The sequence below is a fragment of the Elgaria multicarinata genome, chromosome 7, assembly GCF_023053635.1.
Source record: "Elgaria multicarinata webbii isolate HBS135686 ecotype San Diego chromosome 7, rElgMul1.1.pri, whole genome shotgun sequence".
Classification (NCBI taxonomy): Eukaryota; Metazoa; Chordata; class Lepidosauria; order Squamata; family Anguidae; genus Elgaria; species Elgaria multicarinata.
The window spans coordinates 103,499,948-103,520,711 of record NC_086177.1 but is presented as its reverse complement, the minus strand read 5'-3'; the positions used below and the strand labels follow the sequence as shown (position 1 = coordinate 103,520,711).

The 20,764-nt window shown below is 44.4% G+C and overlaps 1 protein-coding gene across 1 annotated transcript in view; it reads right to left on the bottom strand.

Annotated features, from left to right (window-relative positions):
• TG (thyroglobulin) overlaps positions 1-20,764 on the bottom strand; it is a 199,420-nt gene that overhangs the window by 95,840 nt on the left and 82,816 nt on the right. Inside the window, exons 28-35 of the mRNA XM_063131335.1 lie at positions 19,756-19,821; positions 17,343-17,423; positions 15,190-15,327; positions 13,735-13,911; positions 12,155-12,266; positions 11,758-11,837; positions 8,438-8,596; positions 6,153-6,206 (exon numbers count right to left, since the gene is read on the bottom strand). Coding sequence (XP_062987405.1) covers positions 6,153-6,206; positions 8,438-8,596; positions 11,758-11,837; positions 12,155-12,266; positions 13,735-13,911; positions 15,190-15,327; positions 17,343-17,423; positions 19,756-19,821 — 867 coding nt within the window. The remainder of the gene's footprint in view (positions 1-6,152; positions 6,207-8,437; positions 8,597-11,757; positions 11,838-12,154; positions 12,267-13,734; positions 13,912-15,189; positions 15,328-17,342; positions 17,424-19,755; positions 19,822-20,764) is intronic.

Sequence of the window (20,764 nt, the reverse complement as noted above, 5' to 3'; positions counted from 1 at the left end):
GTCCTCCTCCGAGTGCCTACTCCAAGGGAAGCTCGGAGGATGGCAACAAGGGAGAGGGCCTTTTCAGTGGTGGCCCCCCGACTGTGGAATGATCTCCCCGATGAGGCTCGCCTGGCGCCAACATTGTTATCTTTTCGGCGCCAGGTCAAGACTTTTCTCTTCTCCCAGGCATTTTTAACAGCATTTTAACAGCATTTAACAACGTTAAGTTTGTTTTTAATGGACCCCACAATTGTTGTTTTTAAATGGATACTGTTGTTTTTATACTGTTTTTATGTGTGTGTGTGTGTGTGTGTGTGTGTGTGTGTGTGTGTTTAAATTGTATACTTTTAATGTTTACTATTTTTAAATGTTGTAAACCGCCCAGAGAGCTTCGGCTGTGGGGCGGCATATAAATGTAATTAATTAATTAAATAAATAAATAAATAAATACTGATGAATCCTATCTGTCATTTTGTTGCCCTGCTGCTCACTTTGAAGAGGCCCTTGTAAAAATTGCTTGTGTGAATTGGGTGTAATGTCTCTATGTGAAGGACAAATACTTTTGTCAGTGATAAATGCCTCATCTCACATCGTCACTGATATGTTAGCCCCTATGGGTTGTATCCAGGTGGACAGGCACTAGTGATAGCAACCAGAAGGCATTGAACACCAATTCTGTCTTTTGTTTTCCCTATATGGATTTTCTGTGGTAAGGAAAAAGTCAGAAAAAGTAGTGGGAAAACACAGGAGGGTTATGAATAGAGGACGTCTAGCCCCCCCATAAAATTCCATGAATGAGTGATGTCATGATGAAAACCCTGTGTGGTGTAATGGCTAGAGTGTCAGACTGGGAGTCAGGAGATCTGGGTTCTAGTCCCCACTCAGCCATGGAAACCCACTGGGTGACTTTGAGCCAGTCACAGACTCTCAGCCCAACCCACCTCACAGAGTTGTTGTTGTGAGAACAAAGTGGAGAGGAGGAGGATTATGTAAGCCGCCTTGGGTTCCTTGGAGGAAAAAAGGCAGGATATAAATGCAATAATAAATAAATAAAATTTAAAAAGTCTTGTCTTGAAGCATCCTAAATTAGTCATGTTTTAGTCCCATTGAAAACAATGGAACTAGTTAGTAACGGCTAACTGAAGTCCCATTGATTTCAATGGGACAGTGATTAACTTAGTCTGGATCCAACCCATTGTCTTCAATGGGACCGTGCCAGTATAAACCAGGACTGAGCCATCCTCTCAGTTTTATTTCCACTTTAAGCTTTTACAGACTTGTGTATTTAAAAACAACAACACATTAATAATTGGGTTTTAAAAAGGGTGGTGGCAGATTACACCATATCATATGTTTTACTCTTGCCTTCAAGCGAACAACAAAAAATGGAGCCTTTTCAATCACAGGAATTTAAGAAACATGTTTTACAGCAGTAATTACACATCAAATTTCTACTGTCTGCAATTGAATTGCTGAGTTCTGAGTTGCCGAGTTCCGGCACAGTGAAAATGGCATGTCTAGCTCCAGACACAAAGCTGCAAATGAGTAGTTATGTTCTTAAAAGGAAAAAGAAATTAAAAACAAAACTAAACAAAAAGCTTTGTCTGGATTGCATTCCATTGTAAACCAACGTGTCTGGGTCATCTTGATGATTTTCAGAGATCTTTTCATTGGGGTAACGCTCTTACTGACTTAGTCAGCAAACTTGAGCAAGTCATGAAACATTTTTTTTTTGTGCCACCACAACAGAATTCGGTGGTTTCCCAGGTTTTGTGCATTTTTTCTCCCATTCTAAAAGGTTAAAATGCCTCTCCCACGGCTTGGTTACCATCAATAAGAGCTTTAAACAAAAATAAGCTGGCATTTTGGGCATCCGCCTTTGACCCTACCCAACTCTGGAATGCGTCCCCCTGAGCACTTCTCCAAAATGGAATTCGGATGTCAGGATGGAAGAAGTTCAACATAGAACCATAGAATAGTAGAATTGGAAGGGGCCTATAAGTAGGGTGACCAACTGTCAGGATTTCCCCGGATTTGTCCTGGTTTTTGTTCTTTCCATGGTGTCAGGGGGGATTTTCTATAATTTCCAATAATGTCCTGGAATGACACACCTTCCCCTTTAAGGCTGCCATTAGCATGGCAGGAGGGAATGGCATGCTTTCTTGAGGCACATCATTCCCCCACCCCGAGCTCTAGTTGAGGTCTTAAAGGGGAAAGTGGGTCATTCGTGGACATTATAGAAAAGGCCCCAATTGGAGTGGATGGTGGTGGTGCAGAATGAAATCCTTTCCCCTCCTCCACTCCAATCGGGTTCTTTAAGGTGGAGGGGGAATAATGTACTTTTTGCAGGACTCAGAAAGCTACTTCCCCACACACACACTAGGTGTCCTCTTTTTTGGTTTCCCAAATATGGTCACCCTACCTATAAGGCCATTGAATTGGAAGGGGCCTATAAGTCCAATCCCCTGCTCAGTGCAGGAATCCACCCTAAAGCATCCCTGACAGATGGCTGTCCAGCTGCCTCTTCAATGCCTCTAGTGTGGCACAACCTAGGTAATTGGTTCCATTGTTGTACTGCTCTAACAGTGAGGACGTTTTTCCTGATGTCCAGCTGGAATCTGGATTCCTGTAACTTGAACCCGTTATTCCATGTCCTGCACTCTGGGGTGATGGAGAAGAGATCCAAAGTCCCCACCTGTTCTCTTACGTCCCACCAATTCTGTTTCTCAGCAATTCATGCGTTCCAATTCTGTTGTGTAAGCTCTTGTGCAATGGCGATTTAGTGGGAACCTGAAACAAGCAATCACATTCATTTCTGGAAGGAGGCAGGTAAGCAGAGCTCCTATAAGGGAGCTCTGCCAACCTGCCCCCTCCCAAAAAGAAGTATTCCCACTCATTTCTTTGCTTCCCCTAGGAAATGCTAAATCCCCCTTGAGTAGGCAGCGGGTCCAGCTTGGGCAACAGAATTGGTGGGACCCACCGCCTGTGGAAGAGAATCGGCGGGGCAGAAAGAAATCGGCACCATTGGAATCTGGCCACTGCTAGTTGCAGTGAAGTGGGGGAGGGTGGGTAGAATGCTTTTTCTCAGGATTGGAATCTTCCTTTGCCTTCATTGGGAGGTTTAAACTAGGGGGACCCTAGGAAAAGGAGGACAGGGCTCCTGTATCTTTAACAGTTGTATAGGAAAGGGAATTTCAGCAGGTGTGATTTGTATGCAAGCAGCACCTGTTGAAATTCCCTCTTCATTACAACTGTTGAAGCTGCAGGAGCCTTGCCCTCTTTTGTGTCTGGTCACACACACACACACACACCTGCAGCCTAAAGTGGCACAATCCTGGAAAAGCACTTGATTCTGCTGGTGGTCTAAACTGGCCCAAGTGTGGAGTCACCACTCCTGAAATGAAGTGAAACACCACTGCAAGACCACAAAGCCCTATAACATGAAGAAAGCCTAGGGTAACTCTTTGACATTGCATCAGGGGGTCTATTCCAAGCCCCTTGTTGTCCATGGGAAGAGTTATGCTCCATCACAGAGCAACTTTGGTGGTATCCTCGCATGAACAGGTGCCTCAAAGCTGTATAGCTTCCACGTTGCTAAAAAAAAAAAAAGTTTCCTTATTCCCATTCGAGCCCGACTCTACCCATCCTAACCTCAATTGGGCCATCACTTTCACTGCATAATTACAGCCCTCTGCATTCAACTAGTCCTGTAACTTTTATTGTTAAATTACAGGCATCCAGTGAGGACGGTTTCTGCTTTCCAGATGTTCTTTTCACTGGAACATAAGAAGGGCACCAAGAACAAGAGGAGGACACCCCAGCCATCAGCCCTAGTCGCCATTGATAATGGGAAGAGATGATGGAAGATGCATCTGAAGGGCCACATGCAGTGGAGGCTGATAGCTCCAGTGTCAGTGAGGCGGTGAATCCGCTCTGGCTGGAAGCACCTCGGATAGAGCTCCTTTAGAGTCCTGACTGGTTCTGACTGAAGCCCAGAGAGGATTCACTGCCCCAACGATATTGGAGTCATCATCCTCCACTGACTCCATGTCTTCCTGAACTTACAGGAGTAGCTTTTGGGGTGATCCAAGAAAACTGCATCTCCTGACATAGAATCATAGAATAGCAGAGTTGGAAGGGGCCTACAAGGCCATCGAGTCCAACCCCCTGCTCAATGCAGGAATCCACCCTAAAGCATCCCTGACAGATGGCTGTCCAGCTGCCTCTTGAATGCCTCTAGTGTGGGAGAGCCCACGATCTCCCTAGGTAACTGGTTCCATTGTCATACTGCTCTAACAGTCAGGAAGTTTTTCCTGATGTCCAGCTGGAATCTAGCTTCCTTTAACTTGAGGCCGTTATTCCGTGCCCTGCACTCTGGGAGGATCGAGAAGAGATCCTGGCCCTCCTCTGTGTGACAACCTTTTACGTATTTGAAGAGTGCTATCATATCTCCCCTCAATCTTCTCTTCTCCAGGCTCAACATGCCCAGTTCTTTCAGTCTCTCTACATAGGGCTTTGTTTCCAGACCCCTGATCATCCTGGTTGCCCTCCTCTGAACACATTCTGAACACGCTGAACATGCATGAGCCGAAGTGCTTTTCACTGGTGGCTAGATGCCATTGGATATAGCCCATCATCCCCACCCCCAGCCTTTCTTTCCATGCAACACATCACCCCAGTGCTTTCCAAATTCCTCTTGCTTTGAAAAGTAGCCCACCATGCAGTGGGGTGTGCGTACGTGCGCTATTCTAAAAAAGAAAGGAGAAGATAGAGCAGGGGTGGAGAATGGATCTGTATGTGTGGCTCTTCTCTCTAGTTTGTAGCCAACATCGTTCACATTAGCAATTGCCTTGCTGTCACACAGAAGACTCTCATATAAGGGGGGAAAACACATCGTGAGTAATGTGCACTCCAGAGAATGTGTTGCACGCACAGGATTTTGCCAGCCTAGCTAGAGACGATGGAACACAACACCCTGTGCCGTTTCTCCCCAGAAAAACCTTCTCAGATAATAATTACACTCATGCCGCCGGGACGACTACTTTGCTCTGCACACAAAGCTGTCATTTTACAGCACAGGGAAGCTATCAGATGTGAAATGGAACCCTTCTGCATTCTTTTGGCGGCGGCTGAGATGGCGCGGGGCATCAGATGGAGGAGGGAGCGAGCGCGCCAGATGTTAATCGAGAGGTTAAAACAGGCTGCTCATAAATACGGCAGAGCCTCCCTCTCCAAAACGGTACTTAAAAGCTCCCTGTGCTACTGCAGCTCACAAGCGCTTGGCAGCCCCACAGCCCGTTTGAGACGGAGTCCCTCAGGAAACGCGGCTGCATGATTTCGTAGAATTCTTCAAAAGTGCTTGAAGGAAAGGAAAGCGCTGTTCGAGGTCCCGAAGTCCCCTGAGGGCAACTTTGGACCACCGGTAATCTTGAGAGAAGAAGCCACTTGCTTTGCTATAGTCTCTGAAGACTTTGCTGGCTAATTATAGAGCTAGAGGCCAAAGTCAGGTCATAGAATCATAGAATAGCAGAGTTGGAAGGGGCTTACAAGGCCATCGAGTCCAACCCCCTGCTCAATGCAGGAATCCACCCTAAAGCATCCCTGACAGATGCTTGTCCAGCTGCCTCTTGAAGGCCTCTAGTGTGGGAGAGTCCACAACCTCCCTAGGTAACTGGTTCCATTGTCGTACTGCTCTAACAGTCAGGAAGTTTTTCCTGATGTCCAGCTGGAATCTGGCTTCCTTTAACTTGAGCCCATTATTCTGTGTCCTGCACTCCGGGAGGATCGAGAAGAGATCCTGGCCCTCCTCTGTGTGACAACTTTTTAAGTATTGGAAGAGTGCTATCATGTCTCCCCTCAATCTTCTCTTCTCCAGGCTAAAAATGCCCAGTCCTTTCAGTCTCTCTTCATAGGGCTTTGTTTCCAGACCCCTGATCATCCTGGTTGCCCTGCTCTGAACACGCTCCAGCTTGTCTGCGTCCTTCTTGAATTGTGGAGCCCAGAACTGGATGCAATACTCAAGATGAGGTCTGACCAGGGAGAAGTACTAAGTTCATTGGGGAGGGAGGCATTGAATCGGCCTCTTTTTGAGCCCAGGGTGCTTCATGTAACCCAGAGGTACAGAAACTCAGGCTTAGGGCCCACATTTGGTCCTTCAAGGTTCTTCTTACCATTTTCTTGCCTTCCTGGTAGAAGAACAGGTGGGCACACACGAGGCACAGTTGCTATAGAAGAAACAAAGAAAAATATATATGAATAAATAGATATTTAAAAGAAAGAAAGAAAAAGATTAATGAAAGACTAAACTGGATGGGACTCCAGTCCTGCCATTCTATCCCACTAATGGGTCTAAGTAAAGGGTGCTGAATTCAATTAAGGACTGTGCGTGATGCTTAAATCTGAGGCTTTGGCGGCCATTTCACAGAGTAGTCGCCAGCTCTTGCACATCCCTTGCATCCAGCCTCAAAATGCCTACAACTCCCAGCACGCCTTGGGCAAGGAGGGCAGACGCACCAGGCTTCAGGAGCAATGGGGCACTCTTGGCTTCGTCACCGCTGATCCTGGAGGATCGCCCACCCAGCTGCACGATCAGGGCCGCGTGAGACCCTGCACGGGTCAACGCCCGGCAGCTGCGGGCGTCCCTTGAGAGCAGCCAGCTCTCAGAGGGGAGCAGGATTGGTGAGGAGGAGACACCGGCAGCTGTGGGGCACTCACAGGCCTCTTCCCTCCGCTTCTCCAGTGCTGCTCCTTGCCAAGAGCTGGAGGCTCTCAGGGGATGATGGCAGCTGTGGACCCTGCGACAAACCCTTTTTAAAGGCATCTGAAGCAGCCATTTTGACTCCTTGTTGACCCTTTTAGTGCTGCGCATAGCTAATATGGAGCACCAAAAGTGTCAAAATTAGCTTGCAAATGATCTAATTCTGACCTTTCAACACTCTATAGCCACTCTAGATGCCATTTTTTTAAAAAATGTTGGCGCTGTGGAGAGGGGAAGGTGTTGCCTTCAAGGGGGGGGGGCGATGCTTGCGGGCAAAAATGCACCCAGACATCCCAGAGTTGCCCAACCCTTCCTAGAGTTTAGTAATGGATTAGATGTCAGCCCAGTGGTCTCACCCACGGTGAACTCTTGATCTACATGATGAATGCCTCCTTGTGAGCCAGCTCTACACTTAATAATGTCTCCTCCCCCCTGGTACTGTTGCTTTCCCCCTTCCTTTTCATTTCTGAAATGTAGACTGTAAGCTCTTAGGGGGCAGGGACCTGGGGTTTGTCTTTGCTACTGGTGCTGTGTAAAGAACCGCATGCATTTGTCACGCAGTATAAAATAAATAAAGCCCTTCATTTCATCTTGGTTGACTTAAAAAGAAGAAGGATTAGTGCCCTATCCTGCACACACCCGCCCAAGCTGTTTTTCACTTGCTTTAAAGGAAAGCTTGAGAAACTCCACCCACACAAACAGGATACCACTGTGGTTGGCTAGTTATAGAGAAGTATGTTTTGTTGCTCAATATAGTTTAATGGTCAGTGAGAGATGAAGAAGACATAAACACTGGGTCGAAAGATGGTCGCCTAAAGAAAAAGCCACTTGCAGGCTGGATTCTAATTAACTGGCCTGAGTTATAAAAAGAAGACCGGTGGTTCAGCTACGAAACCTAGAGCTCTTTAAGTTCCACTCTGCCTATGCCTTTGGGATTTTAAAGTCATACAGCAGGAAGCTTCACTGTCTCTGCCTTAAACAAATAATCGCTCACACGTGTGCACAAGACAATATGAAATAAGTTATCATGATAGACACGATAGAGGTGTACAAAATTATGCATGGTGTGGAGAATGCGGAGAGGTAGACATTTTTCTCCTTCTCTCAAAATACTTCATGGTCATCCCATGAAGCTGATTGGTGGGAGATCCAGGACAAATAAAAGGAAGGACTTCTTCACACAGTGCATAGTTAAATTATGGAACTCGGTACCACAAGATGTAGTGATGGCCACCAATTTGGATGGCTTTAAAAGGGGGTTGGATAAATTACTGGAGGAGAAGGCTATCAATGGCTACTAGCCCTCATGGTCGTATGCTATCTCCAATATTCAAGGCAGTAAGCTTGTGTGCACCAGTTGCTGGGGAATATGGGTGGGAGGGTGCTGTTGCACCATATCCTGCTTGTTGGTCCCTGGCCGATGGCTGGTTGGCCACTGTGTGAACAGAGTGCTGGACTAGATGGACCCTTGGTCTGATCCAGCATCAGGGCATTTCTTATGTTATTATGTTCTTATCCTGTGGAGGCTTGGGCAAAGCTGGCTACACTCTTAAGGAGGGTGAGGAGGTTCCTTTCTTCCATTCCTAACAAAAAAAAGACACCCAGTCAGATTTTCCGAGGTCTGAAAAGAGGCGGAAGAGCCAGCAAGAAAACACGGGATGTATAGCTACGTTTCTCAGATGCCATCAACACATCAGCGCAGCTCCTCACCAGCTTTTTGGTACCAGCCGAAGGGATGGACCTTGGCTTCTGTTTCCGGAGATGCACAATCTGAAACCTGCCAGTCATCACTTCTTCGTTCCTCACTGCAGGTCTGGACCCCCAAACTGTTCAGAATCAAGCACACGACCTTGCTACCTGCAGGGAGATCACACAGTACTCTATAGACCTCTTTAGCTGTTTGGCATATTAAGAAACAAAACAAAAACTTAGACTGTAATCCGTAGCGATATTTTTTTTAAAAAAAATCATTCACCCATTTTAAAAACGAAGAGGATGAAGAGTCATTGATCAGGGTTGCTTTACAAATTGGGAGCCCAGCTGCACAGCAAATGGTTGAGCGTCCTGATGCGTGTGGAACGGTCCTCCTTTCTGTCAAGGATTTAGAAGTAAATATGGGGGTGGGGGGATTGTTTATGATATAATCTGAAAGGGGAGGGCAAGTTTCAATTTTGCCCTTGTAGGCTAACTTCTGCTAATACCAACGGCAAAGAATCTGGATCTAAGTTTGAAGGAGTAAACATCTGATTCAGAAGACGTAGGAACTACATGTAGGGCTGTTGGATTATTCGTGACCTCTTCACCTCCATCCCACTGCTCTCCTAAGACCAATCAATCATTTTAACAAGGCACCAAGCCACGGCACCTTGACCACAGATACAGTTGTCCTCATTAATCGCTACCCTGCTCCGAGTATACTTCACTTGGAGAATCCCCAAATTCAAAGCCCAGTGTATGCAGGGAACAATCAAAGATATTTTAATTTGACTATGTTTGGGGGAATGGTCCAGGAATTAAGTTTGGAAACATTGGGGTTAAAAATTTATTTATACTTATTCATTTATGAAACGCATTAAATGTCTCATAAAATAGATTTCTCTAGGCATTTTACATTAACAATAAAAATGCAACTAAAACCACGATAAAACCAACAATTTAAAATGATAAATGTGCCAACACAGCATAAAATATCAGATTGCTGGGGCTACGATAACAAACATTGGAGGGACTGAGATAATAAAATACTAAAATGCCCTATTGTTGTTAAATATTAACTGTTCCAATTGGGTATTTTATTTTTGCTTTTTGAGTCTACTGCTAGAACCGAAGTCTTTTGGATGAGGCAGGCTACACGTGTAAACAAATCCTATGTTGCATTGGACTTCTGGCAATGACACATCTAGCTTTGATTGGCTTAGCTGGTGTGATGGCTCAAAACATTTGGTTGCTCAGGGAAGAAAGCAGTTTGAAGTCCAGATTCTGCGAGGGAAGGAAAAGTTACCAATTTGGCTGGGATGACAACCTCACACAAGCAATAGCTGAGGACTGGGAAGTGATTACAAGAGGTTGTGTCACTAAGGGAATGGAGAAGAACAGAGAATGAACTGCAAAAGAAGAACCCAATGGCAGTAATGGGAGGCACTGTTTTTCCTGCAGCATGCTGGGGGATTTAAATCAGGTTCACAGCTGGGAAGAGGAGAGGATGGCTAAGCCTTCCCTTCTCATGTACTTTCAGATGAAAATCAGGGCGTGTCGCACACCTGTTATGAATAAAAAACAATGACATCCTGATATGCTTCTGAGGAATAAGTATAGGATCACATCTACTTTGGTCCTGAGAAAAAAAGGCAGAGGAGGCAGGGAACTCAGACAAGGGAGTGCTGCTCAGAAAGAGGGCTTTGGGTGGGGGGAACTTCACAGAGATTAAGAGGAGGAGGAACTCTGGGTTTGTGGAGAGGGATGCCCAGAGGGTGGCAAGATGAAACGGGATAAAGAAGGCCATGGCCTGAAAGCCTGAGTCTAAAGCAAAAGTAGGCAACATCAGGAGATTGGGGACTACATTGTCCACTCTGGAACCCACTGGGCGAATGCACCCCTGACACTGCTGCTGCCACCCTGGCAAATTTGACACTGATTAAAAGGAAAGGGGATAAAGAAGGCCCGGACCTGAAAAGCTTGAGTCTAAGGAAACAATGGGTAGGCATAAAACTGAAGAAGGGAAGGAACCAAGCAGAAAACAGGCCTTTTTATTCTCTCAGTATTTTAACACTTAATTTTAACTTAAATTTAAATTTTACTGTTTTAACTCTGTATTTTAATTTTATATCCATTTTGCTGCGTGGTTTTTATCCTGGTTGTGCTTTTTATACTGTATTTTGTATTTGTGCTTTTAACCTGTTGGTTGTTTTATTATGGTTTTAATTTTTGTGAACCGCCCAGAGAGCTTTGCCTATTGGGTGGTATAAAAATGTAATAAATAAATAAATATAAATTGGTATAAGGTCTGTGCCCTGTTGGCAGGAATGAGGTGGTCAAGGAAGGAAGGGAGGAAAACCAAAGGAGCATAGGATTTCTAGACTAGGGCTAGACAAGTAGTAGGGACATCTGGCAGTTCTGATTTCTGTTGTGAATGTGACCTGGCTTCAGCCTCCACCTTGCCAGTGTCATGGCTACCCATTCACTTGTTCTCTGCCACTGGGCCCAATTTGCACTGCCGTCCAGAGGGAGGACATAGAGGTTCCTGCTCCTTCTTCTCACTCTGGTTTCCTTGCATGCTTAGAGAAGACAGATATACAGGCAGCAACAACAGCAAGGAGGAGGAGGAGCCGCAGGTCCAAGAGACCGCAGGATCAGTAGTGGCTATGCACATTAGCAGGGGGGCAACCATGATGACTCCTGCTGTACTAACCAGCCAATTCTTTGGCTGCACACATCTAGGAAACTAAATTCTCACTCCTCAGATCCCAAATTACCCAAAGCGCAAAGTGGCACGGGGGATGTTTTCCGGTGGGGACCCAGCCCAAGTAATCACACACAGGGATGTACAGATTTGGTAAAAAAAATCCATTCTGTCTGTGTTTTGCAGGTTATCAGATTCCTTTCGTTCGTCCACAGAATTGGATTTGTTCCAATTTCCTGAATTTGCACAAATTTGCATTTGTGCAAATGTGCAAATTCTCCCCCTGCCCAATGTACGTTGTCATGCTTTAGCCTATGGGGAAGTGTGCATTTTCAGCCTTATTATTATTATTATTATTTGCATACATTTGTGTGAAATTCTGGGAAGTACCAAAAAAAAGGTCTACAAGTCCTCAAAATCTGGGGAAAAAAACCCAGTCCACTGTGGAATCTGCAGGTCAGAATCAAAGAAATCTGAACACACTTGATTCTGCTGCTAGATTTCGTTGACATCATTAATCTCTTTCTCAAACCAGCTGAGCTCCTCTTTACATTGTGAATAAAGCTGATCATCCTCTTATAGGGTTGCACATTTTCTTGGGGAAAAGAATAATGTATACCTGTGCCTTGGGTAGCATTTAGGAGCCCAAAGCCTGAGCAACAAGGATCAGCGTCGCAGAGACGTTCACAGTCAAAAAACCTGAAAGGAAAACACAGAGCATTTGAAAAAAACCCAACCCAAAATCCAAGCGCAATTCATGTCTTCATTCCTCAGACGGCTGTGGCTAAGGTCTTGTCTGAATTAGCAGCATCTGAGACTGTCTTCCCAATGGCCTTTTCAGCAAATAAGGCAACATCAAAATGTGATATATAAATAACATAACATAGGACTAGCAGACTGCTTTGGGGTCAGGATGGAGGTTCCTTTCCAGCCCTCTGATCGTACAGGGAGATCTTCGGTCGTTCAGATCAAAGCAAAGAGCCACGCATGAGAAAATGAACAGGAAGGAGCCATACCCATTCGACACAGCTTTCCCAGACACATCCATCTTGCTTCTCACGGAGATGCTTGACATTTTACGGAATGGCAAACGGGTGTAAAAGTTCTGGACGCTCCCTTCCAAAGAGACTGCAGAATAAACAGCACCAACAGAGAGGAATGAGAAGAAGAGTCCCAAAGTTATTCCTGTTCCCACTGATGCCTTGGGGGTAGTTGTATTACCTTAGTCAGAGCCATTGTGGTGCTCTTCCCCTGTCCACCACCATATGAGAAGCCCTAGACCATGTGTGAGGAGTCCATGCTGTGGCCCATTGGTTCTCCTTAATAAGAAGAGCTAGACCAGCCTTTCTCTTTAAGATGGGACTTGTCAGGGCACCAAAAGTCTTTCCTAGCTTTGTCTTGTACTAGCTTTTGGCTTTGTTTCTTGGCTCGGACTCCTGGCTTGACCTCCCAGCTCTGCCCATGGCATGTCTCCTGGCTCCAGCTCGGCAGCTTCCTTCAGCTCAGCTCTTTCATAGAATCATAGAATAGTAAAGTTGGAAGGGGCCTAAAAGGCCATAAAGTCCAACCCCCCCCCCCCCCGCTCAAGCCAGGAATCCACCTGGATTTTTTCTTTTCATTTTTCACAATGCCGAAAATAGTGCAAGAGACATTGATGGCCATGAATTGTTTGCTTATGCCACTTGCTTTTATGTTCTTATATTCATGAAGAATGAGGGTATCACAGAATCATAAAATCATAGAATAATAGAGTTGGAAGGGGCCTACAAGGCCAACGAGTCCAACCCCCTGCTCAATGCAGGAATCCACCCTAAAGCATCCCTGACAGATGCTTGTCCAGCTGCCTCTTGAAGGCCTCTAGTGTGGGAGAGCCCACAACCTCCCTAGGTAACTGGTTCCATTGTCGTACTGCTCTAATAGTCAGGAAGTTTTTCCTGATATCCAGCTGGAATCTGGCTTCCTGTAACTTGAGCCCGTTATTCCATAACCTGCACTCTTGGATGATCATTACTAGTGTAAAGCCCATGTCGCCATAAGAGCTAGTAGTCCTGCTCCTTTCATACTTCTCTTATCCCTCAGTCCCTTCATCACAGAGGAGCTCATGAATAATGAAAATGTGGCTCATGCATAGTGAATCCCCCCCTCCAAAATTTAGCCCGGTCCTCCCTCGCCCCTCCCAAATGCTTGACTCCGCCCCCTTGCCCTTCCCACTGACGGTGATAGCCTAACCACATGGCTGCACCCACCTTTGCACCACACTGATTTGCCAAGGTGGGCTGTCCGTCATCCCTGACAGAGGGATTGCCTTGTCTGTTTGGTGTGAAGGGAATTAATTGTTACTGAAGCTTGAGCTTTGAACTTTTTTGAACTTTCAAAATTTTCTGCGTGTCTTCGCTGCTCAAGCTTCAGCTTAAAACAATAATGAACAAAATCGGTCTGGTAGATCTCGAGTAATAAGTCTTACACTACCATATTCCTTTGTGTGATTAATAGGATTCATTCCTCCACTATAATAACTGCCTTTGAAAGGTGAGAGGCTGATTCACTCATACTAAGGATATAGCATGAGTTTGACGTTGATACCCGCCTCACTCACCTGTCTTCTGATACAAAAGTTGTGTCTTCTGAGGTAATACAGTGGGGCAGTTCTCAGGGATGTTGTTAGTGATATTGTCACAGACTTGGGCCGCTGGATAGAGGGTGCAGGGGAAGAACATTGAAGCTGTGACATTGGGGATGTTTGCCAGCTGACAGAATTCATCTTCCACACAACCTAGAAAAAATAGGAAACACCTCAGTATTGCTATTTGTTCTTCTTTTTTTTGCTGTTGTTGTTAAATAACAACAATAATAATTATAGACAGAGGAAATATCATATAAATAAGCATTAAATTTGTCACGCATTTGATTAATTTAACAATACATTTCTTACTGTTGGCATTTCTATTCATCCTATTTGTGGGCCCGTTCAGACCATGTGCTAAGTCATGGTTAGGCTACTAACCCTATTGCAGCAAATGGTTAGTGAAACCCTGTTCAGAAGACACCTTAAACCACAAAAAGGCCTTAACCACCATGGTTTAAGGTGTCTTCTGTTCTGTGTTTAAACTGTGGTTATGTAGCCACCATGGTTAGGTATGGTTCACGTGACCTGCTAAGTCAAGGTTCACATGACCTGCTAAGCCATAATGTTTAGCTCAAAGTGCTTAACTACCATGGCTTTAGTGTGTTGTCTGAATAGAGTCATTGTAATTTAATTGGCTAAACTATCTTTAGGAACTTAGGAAGTTAGTTTCTAGAATTTGTCTTATCAAAGGGGAGAGGGAAAACACCTCCAGAGGAAGCAATGAGATTTTGGAAACATGAATAAGATCCTGTGGTTGGGGGGAGCACTTTTATGTTAAGTATGATTATGTTATTAGAATTAAGTTAGAATATATGTTATCAATGTTTATTTTATATTATTGTGTATTATGTTGTATTGTTTATTTGTATTGATGTATTGATTTGTATTGATTTGTATTGATGTTTGAAGTATTATTATTATTATTTTAAAGGAACTTAGGAAGTTGCCATTGGTCCATCTAGTCCAGTATTGTTGACACTGACTGGCAGCAGCTCTCTACGGTTTCAGGTAGGAGTTTTTCCTGCTGGACCTTCTGCGTGCAATCCGGGGGGCTCTACCCTGAGTTACAGCCCCCTAATACCTTTCTTCCAACATTTTGGTAATTAGTTCCCACACTCTAATCTTGTAGAATGTAATGCCAATGTTCCAAGAAATCTCTTTTAATTCCACATTCTTCCCAAAGTTTTTTTTTTTTTTTTTTTTAACAATACTTTATCTGAGTGTATGTTTAACCCATATCAGATTTATGGTGACATTTTTGCATCAGCTCTAGAGGTCATCTTTTTTGTTGTTAAGCTTCTGGATTTGTATTTCTCTCTTGGTATTCTAATGGAATGTTGCAAACATTCTATACAGATTAGGGCATGTCTAAGACATTGACTAATTAGCAGAATGAACATTTCCCCGTGACCTTAAGTTTCTTACGTGCAAGGCACCAGAGAAGAGCCTGCTCAGCTGAGTATCTGGCCTTGAAGAGCCAGTATTCTTGGGATGGCAGCGAATGGTTTTGCACAATCCGGATTTGGCTGTTTTCCATCAGAGAAAAGAGTTCCTTTGCAGAAGCTGAGCAATACAAAGACGAAAGACAGAAGGAAGGGTTTAATTTTGTCCAAAAAAAAAAAAAATAGATTTATTATTTTTATTTTTAAAAACACACTCACACACACTTGTATCCTGCCTTTCATTTTCCACAACCAAAGTTTCTCAAAATACTAAATCACAAAAGATGCAATAGAGACACAATAAAACTGCATGTCTTAAATTGCTGTGGAATGGAGGATTAGCCAAATAGTCAGAAAACCATAAGATAATAAAATAATGGAACAGGGCAGAGGACTAATCAACATGGCAGGCCTAAAGCAAATTCAAAGTGCTGGTTATGACCTATAAAGCTCTATATGGTTCGGGTCCAGGTTATTTGAAAGAACGTATTCTCCCTTATGAGCCTGCCCATGCTTTGAGATCTTCTGGAGACACCCTTCTTTCAGTCCCACCTTCTTCACAGGCATGCTTGGTGGGAACATGGGAGAGGGCCTTGTCGGTGGCTGCTCCGGTGCTCTGGAACTCTCTTCCCGGAGAAGCTAGGCTGGCTCCCTCCTTGATGGGCTTTCAGAAGCAGGCTAAAACTTTTTTGCTCAAGCAGGCCTTTGGAGAATAATCCAGCCCTCCATCTATGTTAATGTCTTATAATTTTGTTGTGTATTTTTTTAATTGTTTATGGTTTTGTTTCCCGCCCCCCGCCCATGTATATTTTAAACTTTGTAAGGCCGCCTTGAGGCCCAGCATTAGGCAAAAGGCGGGATACTACTACTACTACTACTACTACTAATAATAATAATAATAATAATAATAATAATAATAATGCCTGCTAGAATAGGAAAGTCTCCATCATTTGGCAAAATACCTAGAGGGCTACATGGTAATGACTTTCTCTAGGGTCAAAGTGGATAGTGCTTAAAAAAACCCAATTAAGGCTGGAATCCTATGCACACTTACTTGGGACAAAGTTTCATTGATCTCAACAGGACATACTTCTGAGCAAACATGCATAGGATTACGTTGTAAGAAATGCATTCAAAACAAAGACTGCTTGTCACAGTGCGAGGCAATCCAGTAGGATTGTACCCTAAATTGACCAATTTAGTAAGCATCGGAGAAGGGAGACAAGAATAAATAAATGTATAGAGAAATGTCTTTAGGATCTGGCCAGGATCTCTTCTCGGTCGTCCCAGAGTGCAGGACACGGAATAAAGGGCTCAAGTTACAGGAAGCCAGATTCTGGCTGGACATCAGGAAAAACTTCCTGACTGTAAGAGCAGTACAACAATGAAACCAATGACTTAGGGAGGTTGTGGGCTCTCCCACACTAGAGGCCTTCAAGAGGCAGCTGGACAACCATCTGTCAGGGATGCTTTAAGGTGGAATCCTGCAGACTTGGTGGCCTTATAGGCCCCTTCCAACTCTACTATTTTATGATTCGATATCCTTTTTGGAATAATTGAGTTCAAATTGTCATAGACCCCTATGAATTGTTGCATATAATTTAGTTCCTTTTAGATGGGTAGAAAATAAATATGGGCATTATATTTAGTATGGTATCTGTTTATATTTATATGATTGATCGATATAAATCAATCCTCCTCCTCCTCCTCCCTCCCAGTCCCCTTTCCTTTTGTGTCATGTCTTTTAGATTGTAAGCCTGTGGGCAGGGACTGTCAAGAAATACTTTTGTAAGCCGCCGTGAGAGCCTTTTTTGGCTGAATGGCGGCATAAAAATCCTTAAATAAATAAATAAATAAATAAATAATATCGTTATGACTATTTATTTATTGGTCTGTTGTTTAATGAATGCTATTTATATATGTTCCAGCTGTAAAGCTCGTCATACCTTTATTTGTAATGATATTGTGAAAATGTGGCAATGTTTTCCAGAGAAACGGGAGTCATTTTACCTAATCCAAGTTTAATTTTCCACCAAGAAAAAACAAAACATTTGGATTCTTATATATTATTCTGCGGGGGGCAGGGAATTAGATTAATTCATAGGATACATTCACATGTTCTTGGCATAAACATACCTGGAAGCAAAGGCTTCATCTGTGTTGGAGGAACAACAGCATCACACATACTAGATCTCGGTCGGGTAATCATATCGGAATCTGGAAAGCAAACAGCATTAAATTTAAGACATGTTGCTGGTGCCCTTGGCCAGATCTACACCTAGCAGGATATAACACTTTGAAAGTGGTTTGGAAACGGTATATGGAATGCGTCGTGGGCCTCAACAGTTGTCAATGCACTTCAATAGCATTCTAAAGCTGTAGTGTAGTTCCTGCCTTAGTTCACTGGCACATGAATGCATTGGGAGCCCAGTGAGGACTGAGCACAGAGTGCTGTCTGACTGTTGGGGTGTGTGGGAAGACAGGAAATGGAATGGAATTTCCTGGATAGGGGCATGGCTGGAGCCAGCAGAGGGTGGTGGCGCTGATTTCAGTGGGGCTGTGATTCCATTCTGGGTTTCAGTTAGGACCAGCCAGAACTCTAAAATGAGCTATCCAAAGTGCTGAACCCATTTTTTGGGGGGGATATGTTTCAGCACCTTGGGTGGCTCCTTTAGAGTGGAATGGAATCACGCCCCCACCCAAATCGGAGCTGCCAGCCTCCATTGGGTGGAACCCTGATAGGGCAGCCATGTGTCCTACATTACAGAAGACATTCATCTAGTTGAAGGACTGCCCAGTCCATGTTGGGTTTAAAAAGGAAGAACCCTAAGAAGCCCATCCATAGCAAGCCCGTGGAGAGCAGACTGAGCAGGCAGAGCAGGGCTGAGATGGAAAGTCACTTCGTATTTTTATTTATATCATAGTCCTTTCTTCTAACATTGTCATCTACATATTTATATTTGCCTGGGCAACTTTGTGTCCACTTTCCCGATGATGCATTTCCCATTTTTGGAGGGGCCTTGAGTAAGTGGCCATCCTAAACAGGAACACTCCGATCTCCACCATTTTGTTGCAGGTCCCACTTTAAAAAAAATAATAAAAAAAATGGGGCTGCATTCTGCTGGGATAGGTATATGCAATCTGCCTTCCAGAGGCACGTCTACACAAAGGGTTTGCCCCGGGCTGGCTTCGAAGTAGCGGCACGTCATCTACATGACGCAGACGCCATTGCGAAGCCATCCGGGGGCAAACTCTGGAATCTCCGCTCCATGGACAGTCCCGCGCCTGTAAAAGTAAAACAAAACAAAAAACGGGGGGGGGGGGGGGCAGGAGAGGAACGGGGCTGTTCTCCCCCCCCTTTTTTAAATTTTATTATCTGAATCTGCGTGGCTGCACAGATACAAGTAATAAAATTTTAAAAAATGGGAGGATGAATGGGCAGCCAGAGGGAGGAGAGGTGGTTCACCCCGAGTCCCTGCTCCCTTGCACCCTCCTCTGGCTGCCTTGTTCATCCCCCACTTTTTATTTTTATTATCTGTATCTGCACAGCTGTGAAGATACAGAGATTAAAATAAAAAAGAGGGAGGAACAGCTGCCATGACACAGGCTCTGAACACCAGACCCGGCTGCGGCTACTCCCTGCTCAAGCCAAGCACCACCGCTTGATACGCCTGAGGCAAGGGACAAAACCCACCTTCCTCCAAACTATGTGGAGAAAGGGGTTAAAATGGAGAAGGATTTTAATATATATAATAATGCGCTGTGAGTTATATCTGCTTAGGTGAACGATTGTCAGAGTGGGTGTTATATGTGTAAACTTAAGATGATAAATGCCAAACAGACACGTGGGCTTTTTGTGGTAGTTTAAAAACAAAACAATCAAAATTTATTTTTAAAAGTTCATAAGCTTTGTTTCAAATAACATTTAAAAACCTTTTTGAAACCTTTCATACAATCCTGTCACTCATTCACATACGCGCTTTCCTTTTTCTCACACAATCACTCTTGAACTTTCTTTATACTGTATTGATTAATATACCTCCACTACGTGCACACCACACTCTAAAGACACCACTCACTACACTGACCCTCAAATTTCCCAGAACTTAAGTACCATAAACACAGAGAGCATTACAGACTCTAAGAGTACCTAACAAGTCCCCCTGAAAAGTTTTTCTGAAAAGATCTCTCAATCCCCTCTGTCCTTCCCTTATATATCACTCCTCCCCCGTCCCAAGACATTCTAACTCCGCCCACTCAGGCCAACATTCTAAAAACCACAGACTTACAAACTGCAGACATATATTTGGAATTGACTTGTGGGGTGTAACGCCACAACAGCCCCGTTCCTCTTCTCCCCCGCCCCCATTTTTATTTTATTTTATTTTTAAAGACCGGGAAAGTTCGCACTTGCGTTCCTTTCCATGTAGATGCCAGGAAGGAACACAAGTGCAGGACCAAGGCGACTCATGGCACCAAAACGCCACTGTAAAGATGTGGGCCAGGTATCAGCAAAAAAAACGAACCAAAACCAAACCAAGCCACTTACCCCTCCACAGGTATACACGCTGAAAGCTGGTGAAGGAATTTCCCGTTTCTTCTAGGCGCTCAGATGCTGCAGAAGTAAGAGAACACTGCTTACTTCCACAAAGAAGATGGCCAGCATAGCAACCCTATCTGCATCACTGCCAGAGAGCAAAATCAGAACAGGGTGGGTTGTGGGGGGGAGAGAGATCTAGCAGTGTTTGCAATATAAATAGGTGTGGGAATAAAGATACAGGATCAGGTACACCTCTGAAAGCAGCCCCTGCCTACATTTGGACCAAGATTTTCATAAGAACTTTAAGAGCTCTGCTGGATCAGACCGAAAGCCTCTCTAGTCTGGCATTCTGTCTGCACAGTGGCCAACCAGATGTCTCTGAGAAACCCACAAGCAAGACATGAGTGGAACAGCACCCTACAGCTTTTAATCTTTATAAACTACCCGGAGAGCTTTGGCTATGGGCAGTATAGAAATGTAATAAATGAAACTTATTACATTTCTATACTCCACAATTCAAGAAGGATGCAGACAAGCTGGAGCGTGTTCAGAGCAGGGCAACCAGGATGATCAGGGGTCTGGAAACAAAGCCCTATGAAGAGAGACTGAAAGAACTGGGCATGTTTAGCCTGGAGAAGAGAAGTTTGAGGGGAGACATGATAGCACTCTTCAACTACTTAAAAGGTTGTCACACAGAGGAGGGCCAGGATCTCTTCTCGATCCTCCCAGAGTGCAGGACACGGAATAACGGGCTCAAGTTAAAGGAAGCCAGATTCCAGCTGGACATCAGGAAAAACTTCCTGACTGTTAGAGCAGTGCGACGGTGGAATCAGCTACCTAGGGAGGTTGTGGGCTCTCCCACACTAGAGGCCTTCAAGAGGCAGCTGGACAACCATCTGTCAGGGATGCTTTAGGGTGGATTCCTGCAATGAGCATGGGGTTGGACTCGATGGCCTTGTAGGCCCCTTCCAACTCTGCTATTCTATGATTCTATGATTCTAAATGAAATAAAAACATA